The following is a 15,145-nucleotide window of genomic DNA, read 5'->3' on the forward strand; positions in this document are numbered from 1 at the left end:
TAAATACAGAGATCTTTCTAATACATGAATTACCAAATTAGTATTCATCTCCTGTGAGCTATCAGAGCAAAAATGTCGGCAATATGTTTAAAGGCCACTGCTCATTGCTTTTATTTTATAAGTTAACTGATACCCTCTAAAGACAAATATTAAGAAGAACTGCCCCCAAATCTACCCACTTTTAAGAACCTACAGACATGCTGCCACATTATAACTGTAATTATTATTTTACTTTTATGCCATTTTCTATAAAGAGTTTCCAGCTCTAATAATAAAGTTTCTTTTAAAGAGAAACTGCAAGACAACATTCATGCAGGAAGCCCAGTATGTTTATTGGTTACTGATGTTTCATGCTGGCTCTTGCGAAGTTGATTGTGAGCTGACTGTTGGAACCAGCATGCACTGCTTTGGTGAGGACAGCAGGGTCATTTTCATTTGCTTTTATCTACAGAGAAGAAAAAGACAATATGATATAATCTTTCAAAAGAAAATCTCTGCTTTGCAATTTGTCACTCAGAGAGGTAATAATAGAGAAAGAGTGCTAGGAGCTAGAAAGAATGATTATTTCTCCCTCACTCTATTGCAGCTTTAGCCTTTAGTCCTCTCTATTACAAAAGCTTTCTCCCTTATGACAGAGGAAAACAAATAGCACGCTGCACTCTGTTGCTGCTACTGATGCTCTAGATGAATTTCCCTGTGAGGGTGCTTTAAAATAATAATACAATGAAATGTGGAAAAGCTAATTTCACCCTCCCAGCACTGCAGGTTTGTTCGTGTCCTCATTAATTAAGAACAAACCAAGAACAGACCCATTTTATGTGAGGTGTGAACTGGGGCTTTACATCCATCTATTGGGAATTTATTTCTCAAGCTAGCTGATCTCACTGTTGGTACTTATATACACACAAAAATTCAGCCTGGATTTTGTCATGCTTACTGCCACTCACCATACCCCCGACCCATATAATCAACCCCCCTACTGTAGCAGAAAAATATTTCAGCTGCAGTTGGCATACAGCAGCATCATGCCCCAGTTGTGCTTTCTGAAGGTCATACCTAGCTCTTTTATTTTCTCCTGAAGCATTTCTGCAGCTTGTAAACAGTTAAAGAGTGAGATTAGAAAACTAACCCAGAAAAAGGAAGCTATTTGTTTTCTGTTGGGTTATCAAGTACATCAACTCAGAGAAGGATGTACCAAGCACCAGGGCTTACACATTTGAGGGAATGTCAATAACCAGGCTGTGCACTGTGGACAGTGGTGAAGAGGGAGGGGATGATGCTGGGTGTTACTGCACTGTTAGCAGCTCTGAGCCTTATAGCAGCTCAGCCATCCATCAGATCACAACTGGCTTTGACTGCAGCACCTCTACTGCATGAAGACAGATGTTGTCCTTGCAATACCGATCTCTCAGCTTAACCCCAACAGCTCAATTGATGGAGATTTATTGTCTGTAAGAAAGGAACACTAGAGAATATAATTTTTTACATCAAACTGTTTCTGGCTTTTCTGTAAAATTGCAAGCCTAAGGCTTGTACTTTTACTCCTGCTGCTTCAAAAGGGATGGCCTAACTGAGCTCAGCTTTTCTGTGGGCCTTCATACCCATTTCTCAGTTTCACAGTTAAAATTCATTTGTGCTCTCAGTGGAAATTTTTATATGGGGTTCCAGTCAGAAAGAGGCTTTCCATACCCGAGCTGCCACTCATTTTTATGAGAGGGCTCATTTCAGACAAGCGTGTCACACGTCAGAAGGCCTGCTGCACTTTTCTTGAAATTTCAGAGAAGCATTAAGTAAAGTAGTTTTCACTAATCAAAATAGACAGTTACCTGCAAGAACCAAACCTTGGGAATGCAGCTATTATTTTGGTGTGATGGGTGTAGTTGAGACCAGACCTGTGTATGGTGCTCTCTTAACAGGAACCGGCTGACAGACCTGCAATGAAGCATTTCAAACCTTTCAGTATTATTTTGTCTTCCTGTAATTGCTAACTCTACACAATGAGAATAGCAGTCCTGATATAACCCAGCTTTTAATGTTATGCTACCCAATGATTCCATCAAAATTTTCTTTTGAAAATGTTCCTTACATTCAAACTAAAATGTTCAGTTCTCAATTTTCATCAGGAGGCAGGTGGTTCAGTCTGTTCATCACTGTAACAAAAGAACACTAAAACCGTTTTTCTAACAAGCAACAGACCATGTTTCACCTCATTTTGTTGATGCTTCTGCCTCCCTTCATTCAAACACTTCGTGGAGCGGCAAAATCACAGAGATTATGCCACATAAATAAATTAAAAAACAAAACAAAACAAAAAACACCACTTATCTGCAGTATTTGCTTGTTTCCATATGTATGTATATATATATTCATTCGGCTACTCATCAGGATATCCCAGGGGGAAGAAGTACAGAGCAAATAGACCTGAGCAGCTCTCCAGAATAGCTGACTCACTGCCTGTTCACACTGTAAGCCTGTTCTTCATTAAGGTAATCACATTTCCCAGTGATGCTCTTAGTACAGATAAGAGAGTTAAATGAACATAAATGAAACAAAGCCACTCCTGCCTTATGTGGGTATCTTCCATCCGCCATCCCAGATGCTGACTACAGGAGGTTGAGTTGGTTGAAAAATCACTTCTGAAAACGTTTTGCACTTGATGTTTTGGTTATGGAAAAATTCTCCCTAGCTTTGATTAGAAATAGAAATGACAACATTCACTGAAGTCTTTTAGAATTCTAGGATTGCCAAATTTATCTTAAATTTTAGTTTAGTTTTGGTACTAATCTTCTTCTAGCATGGGATATGATGCCTCAGCAGAGATGCCAGGGTCTGGAGTCACTACAACTTAGCTATGCTTAGGGAAGCACCTAATTATCGTTCAATAACTGCATCATGTTCTCTTACATGAAAAGGAATGTCCTAACTTTTTGCTGATGTAATGCCGGTACAAATCTGGTTTCAATAGCTAGCTTCTATTACCATTACATGGCATTTATTTTGCATTTAAAGTTAAAGGGACCAACATTACACAACAAAGAAAGTGCAATAATAATAAGCAGCCCTCATTAACAAAGTACCAAACATTTTCAATGTCTGGTGGATTAAACAGATTCACAGTCACATTGAACTTTGTGTATGACATATCCCACTGAAGACAGACCCAAAGGATGAGAGGAATACAGCAACAAGAATCTATCCAGATTAAAAATGCAGAATAATTCTACTGTAGATGAGGAGTTCTCACTGTTTAGCTTGTGACAATCTTATCCTGCAACTGGCCATGGAACTGCATGGCCTTTGGAGCAATTGTTTCAATTCAACTAAATGTTCCATGGAAAGGGAAGATCTTTTCTCCAGAAAAATTCACAGTTTGGGGTACTGGTTCACTCATGCAGTAGGCCTGGAAAGTCCAGGAACAGATTTTTTTCTTTCATTTTTCCCACAAACATGAACCTTCATTCACACTGAAAAGGTGTGACAGATTTAAACAAGAAATTTGGTTTCAAAATAAGAGACAAAGTATAATCAATATAGTTAGATGCTGACAAAATGTAAGTGAAAATGCCTCCAATTTATCTAATTTACACTGATTGGTACTGGTACAAAAATGTGTTCTTTTATGCTCGGAAAGCCCAAATATGCAATCTTCTGTTTCTTGTTCTAAGTTCCCAGGGAAAAACTGCATGCTCATGAACGGACTTCCCTGCCTATCCACTGAAGTGTATTATGCCTATCAACTTGCAGACAGCCCCCACCAGCTCCTGGGAAAGTGCTGTCTTTGGAGGAAAGCCTCAGCCATTTTGACATGCCTTTTGTAGTCCAACAAGACAACAGAAGGATGTAATGCACAGTATTATCTTGGAAGTATTTTAAAGAGCCAGCTCTCGCATGAATGCTTGTCTAATTCAACTTTTAGATCCTGCAGTGAATTCTACTGATTCAGATTGTGACTTTGAGATATTGTCTGGGTGCTTTTGAAAATCCTACCCATAATAAGCAACATTAAGGCCTCAAAAATATTCTTCACATGTGCCAGCATGGAAAATAGGCACTGAAAATTCAATCTGCATGTCTTTTGCAAAATTTCTCTTCAAAAAAAGATTGAACAAGAGCTTGAACAGCAAACTTGGTCCATCACTTTGCACTTGTTCAGCTTTTAACACATTGTTGCTGGAACACAGCCAAATGTTCAGCATTCTACAGGGCTTAGCTCTAAATATCTGATCCATGGAAGAGTTAGAAAACTATTGATCTCTTCCTCCAGTGTAAGTTCTATCCCTGAGCATGATGCTGAGCCTCTGTGATTTGTAGTAAAATCAGTGATTAAATCTAGCAGGTAGTCAGATTACCCATGAGCAAAATATTTTGTCCAATGTTATTGCAAGTGGGACTTATTTTTAAAAGTACCCAGACTTTTTCTACAAGCTGTACCAGCTACCCTGAGAGCAGGAACTTGTCTATGATATTTCTCTGTAATATGAAGAGCAATAAAAATTGAGTCCCCTTAGTTTTATTTCCTCCCACCTTGGCATATTTTGATTAGTAAGGGAAATTACCACTGAATCCCCAAACCTCTGTTCCCAAGAGCTAGTTATCCTCATGTTCTAGAAAGCATTACGGAGATTTATTAGTTTAATTAACCTTCTCCCGCTGCCTGACTCGTTTGTAGACATATGGAGGGAATGGTGGACGGGAGACGTATTTGCCTTCTCCTGCTGTGACATTGAAAACTCCGCCTTCATAAACCACTTTCCCTCTTGAAACTGTTGCAACACAGACTCCATGGCAGACCATTCCTTCAAATATATTGAAGTCGTTGGCCTGGTGATGCGTCTTTGCAGATATTGTCCTGTGTTTACATAAAAAAAAAAAACAAAAAACCACGGAAATTACTGCAAACTTCGCATTGTATTTCATTATGAAATTTTAAGAAATTGATAGAGGAAGAAAATTTAGCAGCATTATTAAACTATGACATTGCAGAGTACATCATGGAACAGCTGTAAAAATAGAATAGAGCATTAACATTTCATTGAACAGTAATTGCATTCCAAAAGAATGAAGAGAGAGTCAAAAGGACAGAACTTTGTAGCCTTGAAACACAAAAGTTTCCACTAGAAAAAGATTAGTAAATAAAAAAAAAATCAGGTTATAATATTTATTTGAATAAAATTATTGTATTCTGCCTTGTCAAGCAAATATCTGTGTACAATAAGGCCAGAAAAAGCTCTAACACTTTAGCTAGAGTTACCTGCAATTTCAAGTTTGAAAAGTATGGTTGCAGTGTTTCAAAGATTGTAACTCATAAATAAGACAAAGACTATTTCACTGGAAAGTCGGTAGATTGTAATGAATTTTGGTAACTTTTAAAGTGAATTGGACTGATCCAGTGACTGACAGCCCAAATATCTTTATGCTGTTTAATAATAATGACATCACACTCCTGCATATTTTTCTTCCAAGGGTACTAGGGAAATTATAATTTTAGACCTCAACAGTATTAATTTGAGCTATGGTATCATTGCTTTTTTTATGTGTAGACCTCATTCTTTATGTTCACCATTTTTCTGGCAAATTTCTCCAACCCTAACTGGCTACATTAAAGACAATTAATACTAGAGCTGACATTAGTATTTGGAAGTGCAGACTGCGTATACTTCCTTTACTATCTATTTTCCCTACTGAGCTACTTACTATCTACTGTATCTAAAATGTCACAAGATTTTGAAATTTAATTACTTTTATTAGCTTCCTATTTCCAATCTTTTTTTTTTTTTAATTTGTAAAGTTTATATTTCTATTACCATCTGTAATTTCTGAAAGGAAGGATGTTTTTTTGGTGAGCAGTCAGAATTTTCCAGAATGGGAATATGTGCACATGGTAAAAAAACTATCATGAATGTATAACACTAACATTATTCCAATGATTACGTCTTTTCTTTTTCTAAAGAATTCTTTTTCTAAAGAATTTTCAAAATAAAAACTAATATGAAATACTAATAGATCAAAATATCAATCTATTTGGATAAGAATTATTAAAAACGTTAATTAACATATTTATTAAAATGAGAAAACCACAGCAAAATCTTTATCTTTCTTGAAGTACACCATTTTCAAAGGTAATCAAGTATCAAATATTTCAAGTGATTAGTTATAATTATTGGAAAGATACATATTTTGCCTTTCATATCATTACATTGAACTAAGGTAAATTTAAATTTAAGTTAAGTACATTTAAATCTCAGTGGCAACTAACTTTTCAAATGCTGTATATCTAAAAATGTTCTCTATGGCCAATCTGCCGATAGGAATAAAAACTTTTCCTTATTCAGAGCAGCTTGGACAGAAAACTTATGCCTGCCTGCTCTCCAGGATCAGCATCATCTTGCAGAGTCACAGTGGAAAGAGCAAGCAATGGAAGTCAGACCTCTCTTGTATTCACTGGTCCTATGAATACTGTTGAACAAGTTTATCCATGGGTGTTATAATAGCTCTGCAAAGAGCTGGTGAACATATTTCTCCAGCTTATTGCATTACACTTATGGGTCCAATTGCTAGAACAGTAAGTAAGAACAACTGTAATATAATTATCTTGAGCATTCTCTGGGTATACATCATATCTATTTGCACACAAGCACTGGGATGCAAAAAGGAAAATGGAAAAAGTACTTTGAGCAAATGAACAGAAAAATAAGCAAGATCCTTCAGCTCAACATGTGAGCTGTTTAAATGTGCTAGAGCAGGATCACTGGTAGTAAACGTGCCTCAGAGGTAAGTATGTCCTTCAAAAAAAGATACAAAACTAACGGAAGTTAATGCATTTAAAAGAGACATCCGTTGGTACAGGTAAACCCTGCAATATGACAAAACAGATTTCCCATAGCTTGTCTCAACAACCAACTTGTATAGAAATCATTTATAACTCTTCTGTTGAACCAAGATTTACTCTTGCTACTCTTTCTGAAGGTGAAGTGCAGTCTCCCTGATGGAGCTCACCAAAACTCATCTGCATTTAGGTTTTTAGCAATTTTATTTGACATTACCAATGGCAGGGAAAGTTTCAAGTAGGAAGTGAGCAATGAATTAAAACGAAGACAGTATGCTTGGATCTGGAGCTCACAACTCAACAACCTTATGCCACACACTGTTTTCTGCTATATCAGCCATTTCAGTAAAAGGCAGCTTGCTGGGAAACTTAGTGAAATTCCAGTGTTTGCTCTGAAAGTTTGAATACTATTGACCCTCAACTAATGACAAGTACACTAGCAACTATTTATAATCTGAGAAAGTAAGACTGACACCATAGTGAAGTAGAACATAACAGTTGCCTCTAACATCCTAAGCAATGTCTGACATAATGGGTTACTTAACATGAGAAAGCAGATTCTGACTCCAGGTTTCAGAAACCCAAATGACAATTTTTTTATATATTTCCTAAAATTCTCTAATTCTCATGATAAACTACTGAGACTCTTGTTCCAAACAACCCTTCCTCAAATGGAAAGAGATCAGAATGATAACTTGAATATTTGGAAGAAAACTCTATATGAGGAGGATATTGCAGAGACATCAGGCTCTATTTTGTTCCTACTTATCTCAGTGTTTTCATTTAATTCACTTCAGCTGCTTTTGATACACCTGTCTTTCAAAGAGATTTCAGGCTATCAATAAAAAAATTGATATTCCCCTAGTACAAAAGAAGACATGCTTCTGAGATTGTCCTTTTTTTTTTTCAATCCAGTGCTTCTGTCCAACTGTTTGCAGTCAAGAAGAAATTATTTTATAGTCAAAGATCGATTATCAAATTTTCTCTGTGTGCTTGATAATTCAGTGACTGGTAATCTTGTATTTATTTATTCTGTATGTGATAAAAGACTTTACAGCCAATCCTAGGATATTATATCTAAATAAACTACAAACTGACGTTTGAAATTTAGAAGAGAGCATCATATTAGACTAATGCAGAAAGCTGTAGGGTGAAATTCAAGGCAGTACAAGTGGTCAGCTCAAAATATTGGCCTTTGGTAAGCCCTGAATCTTTGTAAAGAGTTAGGGGTATTAGACTACATTTCAAGTCAAACGCAACCTAGGAGCATCACAAACATGTCTATGCCTCAGTCAGAGCCTGAAATACTATATAGTAAGTTATAGTCAGGCAAGAGGGGCAACTGGATGAAGGGAAGCAATCTTGACATTACAAGGTATCTTCTACCCCTCATAATGCGTAGGAAATAAAGCTACATCAGCCCAGTGAAGGTGGATCTGTCGGACTAGAGTGAGCTCCAGGACCTAAACTTTGACTGCTGTGAGGACTGGATCACTGTAGTTTTCAAGAGGGGCATATGAAAATGAAGAACTTAATTACTTTTAATGGGAACTGGATGCATACTTCACACAGTTTTCTTTAAAAATTCCAGGCACAGGAATATGAAGGGATTCTGTAGTCAACAGCCCTGAGGCAAGAATAGCTATTGAACACCTCAGTAGATGGAGGACACAGATTTTATAATTACTTAATTAAGTGAAAACATAGGAATAAAGGCAGCTAAAATGACCCGAGTCCATTGCTGAAGAGAAAACAACTGCTTTGCAGACAGTTGCTATAGAAAACCAACTTATGTAAGAGTGAGTATTTCAGATGTAAGCAACTTCTCCCAGTGCTTACAGTGCAGTATCTCTAAGCTTTTCAGAGCTGGGGGCAGGTGAGAAATGCCAGTTTGCTGAGGTTAATATCAGCCTTTGTGAGCTGCCCCTTCACATTACTTTCATCTGCCTTTGCATTCTCCATATTGTTAACCTGCTTTTCTAAACTCTAGACAAAAATAAATCTCTGGTTCACCTTCCTGTGCTGTCCTGAGACACCACTCATTTATAAAGATAATTAAGTTGGACTTTGTTAAAGAGACAGAAGTATTAAAAAGAAAAGGGAAGGAGAGGAATATAGAGAAGAAAAAGAAGAAGAAGAAAACCTTAAAATCTATGTGCAAACTGCTTGTTAAAAGCCTATGATGTGGATTAAAAAGCCCATGGCCTACTTTACAATTAATGAATTGTTATAACTACACGTACCATCTTATGTAGGCAACTATTAGTAAAGTTGTATCCCTAACCTCTTAAAAATATGCCTAAATAAGCATTGTCTTTGAGTAGCTATCTGAAGTGAGGGGATTTGTGGACAAAATAACAGTTACAAGCAGAGGCAGGATGTTAATGTTTAGGAGCTCCTTGTCAGAGAGACATATCTGAGGGATGGGATCTTTATTTAATGCATTCATATCTCCTAAGATACATCATGTTAAGATGGGCAGAGAATGACAACAGAATGATTTTTCTGATTATGGTAAGCAACTCATTTATCAACAATACCATCAGTTTGTTCCTATCAATCACTACAAGTTGATATGGGATGGAAGTGGAAACTGTCAAACTATATAATGGGCAGGAAGGAAAACAGTAATGAGAAATTAAGCTTGCAGGAAAGGATAGAGAGGAAAATACAAATGAGTATTCAATGACTAAAGAAGATCTGGAAGTGATCACAGGAGAAAAAGGTAAGCTTATATAAGGAGAAAATAAGAAAGAATCTTTTTTTTTTCTTTTTTTTTTTTCTTCTTGGTAACATTTCTAAGATTCAGTTCTCTAAAGAGAGCAGCTGACATTTTGTGAGGCAGCAAGTTACTAGGGAAACATACATCATGCTCTCTGATAGACTTATTTTGTTACAGTTCACAGAACCACAGAGGCATTGAAATTGGAAAGCATCTCTGGAGATCATCTATTCCAACCTCATGCTCTGGTCAGGGTCTGGCACAGCAGGGGTGTGCCCAGGCAGGTTCTGAATACTTCCAAGGATGGAGACTCCACCATCTCTATTGGTAACCTTTTTCAGTGTCTGATCACCCCCCCCCCCAAAAAAAAAACAGAAAAAAAAAAAGTTCTTTCTTATGTTTAAACGGATTTTCCTGCATTTTGCATTTTAGTTTGTGCCTATTGTTTCCTTCTCCATGTTCCATTGGTCTGAGATAACAGGCTTTTGACAGGAACTCCATGATTTTAGTGAAATAGCGTACATTCATGCATACACAGGCTTGTACTTGTGCAAAAGAAAAGCTACTGAAAATGCCAGAACTTACTTGTCCTATGCACACATATTTGTATGCAACATTATTTCATTTTCCCTAATTGAGTCTAGATGCAGTTATCCATATACTCAGTATTCAATATCATGCTCATTCATCAAAAGAGTAATACAGTCACAGCATTATTCATTCTAATCATCTGCTAACAACTTGTTTTTTTTTTTTCCTCTTGCACTGTATGAAAAATTACAGGCAGTTGCTTGGCATAGAGTCTTTAAATGTTGTAACTTGTCCCCGCTTAAGCTTCTGAGGCTGAAGACCTGTCTGCAAATGAGACGAGGGCCCAGGAGGGCCACCCCAGAGGAGCCAAAAGAGGATGAGGTGAGAGACTGCTACCTGCATAGGAAACTCTGCCTTGACATTCAAAGGTAGCCTAACTTTTAGGCTATATTTGGTAAATGGAAAATAAATGGTGAGTAGGGCTTCTCAGACAGCATATTGTTATAAAGTAGCTTGATAATTTAACTGGACTTTGACAGTTAAATCCCATTTGAGATTTTTTTTTAATGTCTGTGGATGTTTTAAAATTTTGTTCTGATCCTGCCTTCAGGGCTTTATCCACAGCTTATTTGCAAGGCTCTGAACAGGCTACAGTGAGTCTATTGAGTCCTAATAACAGCCAGGAGCTGAGCGTCTCTTCTGCGATGTTTACTGCCTTCTGCCCCTACTTTACAAGGGATGTTCAGCTCTTGCCACAGTCTGAATTGGGTACCACAGCATTTAGATTCCTTGCCTAACATTTCTGAAACAAACCCTAGAGATTTTGTATTCTCACTTGATTTCAAATAACCAAAAGTATCAGCTATAGAGGACACTGACTTGCTGATTTTTTTTTCCCAGTGAGTTCTCACAAAACAGTCGTGTGTGCACAGGCTGTACTTGGGTTGCTGCGAGTGTTGAGGTCCACAAGATGATGTTTAGTAACACATGGCTGCAAAATAACAACTGGTCTCTTCAGAATTTGTGTGTTCTTAAATAAATATGCAAGGACTATAAGGAAGCTGAGAAATAGACCTAACCTGTCAGAACTCACAACCCATCTTTTATAATGCAATTTCTAATGAATTTATACATTTAAAGTGCTTCTTTCCAACACTGCTTGCTTTCATGTGGACATCCTAAAACCAGTATTTGGAAGCCCTGAAATACACTAGTAATTTCTCATACAGTTGTTCATACATTATTTTCTGCAAAAATTACCAGCAAAGCCTACAGAAATAGGCCAGTCAGTGAAGATAAGCTATATAAATAAAATCTCAGCAAAAGCAGCAGAATGCTGGAAGTGGAACCTTGAATAGCAACTGCTCCCAGATTGCAGGGCTGAATTCACTAAGCTTTTGCCACATTGAAAGGGAACACCCTGAATGCCCAGACAGTAGCCATCATGTTGCTATTGTGCAATGATGTCGAAGGAGAAAGGCAACTGATTTTGCAGTGACTTAAGTTTTTGCATTTTGAAGAGCTTCACTATCTTACAGAAGGACTTTAGAATCTTCCCTATAGGCTTCCTCTGCCAGACGGTGGTAATACCAGTTCTTCACAACAATACTTCAGCAATTGCCTAATTCTTTAAGCTAATATCAGCCAGCATTTTAAGACTGCAGCAACACAGCATTAAGCCAGAACTAGAAAACTACATTCTCCTCTCTTAGAAGATTTAGACTTACAGACAAGAAAAATAGTCATGCTCAAAACAGAAAGGAGTTTGCAAGACAGAGGAACAAGCCTATCCTGATATCGAAAATTACTACCCAGATGCAATAACAGCATACGAGGTTGCACCTTGTGTAATACATTAAATGGTTGAAGTCTGTTAGCTAGATCTGTTTTTTCTGCTGGACTGTTTGTGCCCTCTTCAGGATTTATAGTGAAATGAATAGACAAGGACTAGATTTATTTATACTTACTCATATAGTTCACACAATTGTACCTGCACAGTGGCTTGTTTCCAGCGAAGCCAAAGGGATAAACAATGGGAACAGTACCAGATCAGGAGGAGGAAAAAAAGTATCAGTTCAACTTAAAATCAGCTTGTTCAGTAAGAAAATACAGTTTATTCTGAAAAAAATATTTAAAGAAAAACTGTATCTTCACAGCTGCAGTGGGCAAAACGCCATGATAGTACTCAGGAGAGAGTGAAGGGAGGCAGAAGGAATGCCTGGGAGGGAAAAGGATAAAGAATTTTAAGAGCTGACAAAGCACCTTGAGAATAATGTCAGAACTCTGCTATCCTACTAGTTTCATTTGTCCTCAGGCAGAGTAGAAGTGAGTTCAGAAAGGAATCCTTTTTTTTTTTTTTTTTTTTAAATCAGACTTCGTAGCTCCACTGTCCTGAAATAGCTCATTGCTAGTATCTCAAAATATGCTTGCTCAACATGCCAGAAGGCATAATATACATGAACCATTCCATACCCAGCAGCAAAATCTCTCTGACCCAGCACTGGGCAGGCCTCTGTGTTGATTGGGGTTGACAATCCTGAAACTTCTTTTGCTGGTATTGCCAGTTTTTTTTGGTGGGACTTCTGCAAAGCAACCTCCATGTCCTCAAGCTTTGCCGCTCAAAACACAGAATGTTTTTTCCTGTCACTTTACATGCTTTTGCTACTCATGAGCATGCTGAAATGAGTGAAAATTTTGAAATTTCATTATCAAAAATTCAAGATCTAGCAGATTGGTGAGGAAAATTTCATTTGTGTAAGGTAAATCTAGGATAAGGGCTTTTTATCTCCGTTTGGTTTCTGAGCCTCCAATTTGCCCAGTTATGTTTCCAAACTTTCCTCTACCATCAGAGGAGTCTTCAATTCTCTTTTAAAATCAAAGGCTGAAAATCTAGTGCCATCTATGAGTTACAACAGCTCAAGTTTTAGGAACACCAAACACTGTGATACCTCGACGAAAGCTGGCTATGCTGTCATCATGCTCAGCACCCCACAAAGTGTTGAGCTTTGGGATTTGTGATTGCTTTCTTATATGGGTTTTACCCACTGTTTAGATGACACCAGCGAAGTAATTTCAACTGGCAGAGTCAGTGTGTGCCTTCAGAGCAGTTGTATGCTCACGCTGCTTGCTAGAACTAAGCCTGAGACCAAAGCAACAGCCTGGCACACCTCCTGACCTGCTGCTGGCATGTGTGGGGCAGAATGTGGTCAGTCAGAGGTAGGGCACAGCTGTTTAACGCTCGCAGATTTAAGGTGATCTACTTGGAGGTCAAACAGTGGAGATGTACATGCGCAACCCATGGGCATCTCAGCTGATAAAAGCACCTCCCCCAGTGATGTCTCTGTGACAGCCTGCTCTCAAACCATTTCCATGCAGTTTAGACAAGACCAGGATAGCTATAAGAGCCAGAGAAATACCCAAGAGAGATTCTTGAGATATTTATAGTGGCCTGATTATGGATCTGGCTGATGGTGTGAATATACCTGAAGACAGGAATCGGCTGTAGTGCACAGTGTGCTGTATGAGTTGAGGCTCACAAAAAGACAGTGCATGTCCTTTGTAGCATAAATATACCAAGGCATCAGGTCACGTAGGATGAGAGATCAGCATAACTTTTGTGCACATGTTGTTGGTGTGACAAGCTCTACTCTAGCCTGTGCACAAATCCAGAAAACTCCTTAAATAAAAGTGTAAGCAAGTACAGCTTCAAACCTAAGCTCACTCATGGCGCAGTCTACCACTTTATTTGCGAAATCAGCTAGGAAGAAGCATTAGAAGGTCAGGACCCCACACTTTCACCAACCATACTGACTACCTTTGAATATGTCTGAAGTAGCTCTAAGCTCAAAACACAAGATTGTAATGGGTCACTCTTCAGGAACACAGGCTCCTCTCTCTGCTTTTTGCAGTGGAAGGAAGCTGAACATACTCAAACACTTAGCAGAGTTACTCTAAGATCCTAAAGTGGCTATTTTTACTGTTAGGATACCATGCACTGGTAGTATAATGTATGGATCTTGCTATTTTTGCACTTAGCAATTCAGGTGATTTATTATTTTTTTATTTCCATCTAGAGATCAAGGATCTCTACTTACATACACTATTGTAGGAGACAAATAAATAACCTGTAAATAATTCTCATCAAATGCTGTTGAAAAACACCATAAACTCTCACCTAAAGGCTTATTGCTATGCAAATGCTTTGAGATATTGTTTCCTACAGAGAGGTTGGATGGAAGGAAACAACTACGCATACATACCTGGTAGCTTTGGGATCCCAAATTACGATGTCAGCATCAGAACCTACAGCAATTCTCCCCTTCTTTGGGTAAAGGTTAAAGATTTTTGCTGCATTTGTGCTGGTAACAGCTACAAATCTGTTTTCATCCATTTTTCCACTGTGCTGAAGAACAGTACACAAAAGCAAACTCATTACTTTTTAAAATAAGGGATGAAAAAAATGCTTTTATTGTTGAAAAGGCTGGGATGAGTGACAGCTTTCTGCCAAAATCACAACACCACATCGATTTACTGAAGAGATTAGAAGAAAAATATCTATTTGTCTCTGATGCACCTTCTGCAATGTACTTTCACTGAATACTAACTTTATACTAGTTTACCTCATAACAAAAGGGGGAAAAAAAGACAACTTTAAAGCTGTGAATATAGTTAAAAGTCAATTGGAATTGGATTTATTTAGCTGGCTTTTACTCTGTGGTCCTGTTCAGCAGTTTCCTCAGGAGACAACATTTCACGAGTATCATGGTTTTGGAAAATTGTGATACAGTATTAAAGAAATGCGGACATCAGACTGACTAATACTGTGGATGTGAAAACTCAGAAGGGAGAGGCAAGGCATGGTACATAACATAGAAAAGGAGATTTGCAAATCCTCTGCAGCAATAATGCAGAGGGTAGTACTCTTCAGTAAATATTTGAGATTGAGAAGTATAAAAGACAGATTTGTGAGTGAGACATATCATCAAAATGGCAAACAAGAATGGATACACATGTGTTTCAAGACTGGTCACTGCTACGTAACTACATTATCTGTGACTGTTGTTTGC

At 37.8% G+C, this 15,145-nt stretch overlaps 1 protein-coding gene across 2 annotated transcripts in view; it reads right to left on the reverse strand.

The window, feature by feature from the left end:
• Positions 1–311: 311 nt before the first annotated feature.
• DPYS (dihydropyrimidinase) overlaps positions 312–15,145 on the reverse strand; it is a 33,603-nt gene continuing 18,769 nt past the window's right edge. Inside the window, exons 7-10 of one of the 2 annotated variants that reach the window (XM_080580689.1) lie at positions 14,339–14,481; positions 4,642–4,849; positions 1,827–1,932; positions 312–445 (exon numbers count right to left, since the gene is read on the reverse strand). In XM_080580689.1, the coding sequence (XP_080436815.1) occupies positions 1,858–1,932; positions 4,642–4,849; positions 14,339–14,481 (426 nt within the window). In that variant the 3' untranslated portion in view covers positions 312–445; positions 1,827–1,857. The remainder of the gene's footprint in view (positions 446–1,826; positions 1,933–4,641; positions 4,850–14,338; positions 14,482–15,145) is intronic. The other variant, XM_080580690.1, reaches the window with a different exon arrangement.

Source organism: Anser brachyrhynchus, assembly GCF_964034855.1.
Source record: "Anser brachyrhynchus genome assembly, chromosome: 2".
In the NCBI taxonomy this organism is placed as follows: Eukaryota; Metazoa; Chordata; class Aves; order Anseriformes; family Anatidae; genus Anser; species Anser brachyrhynchus.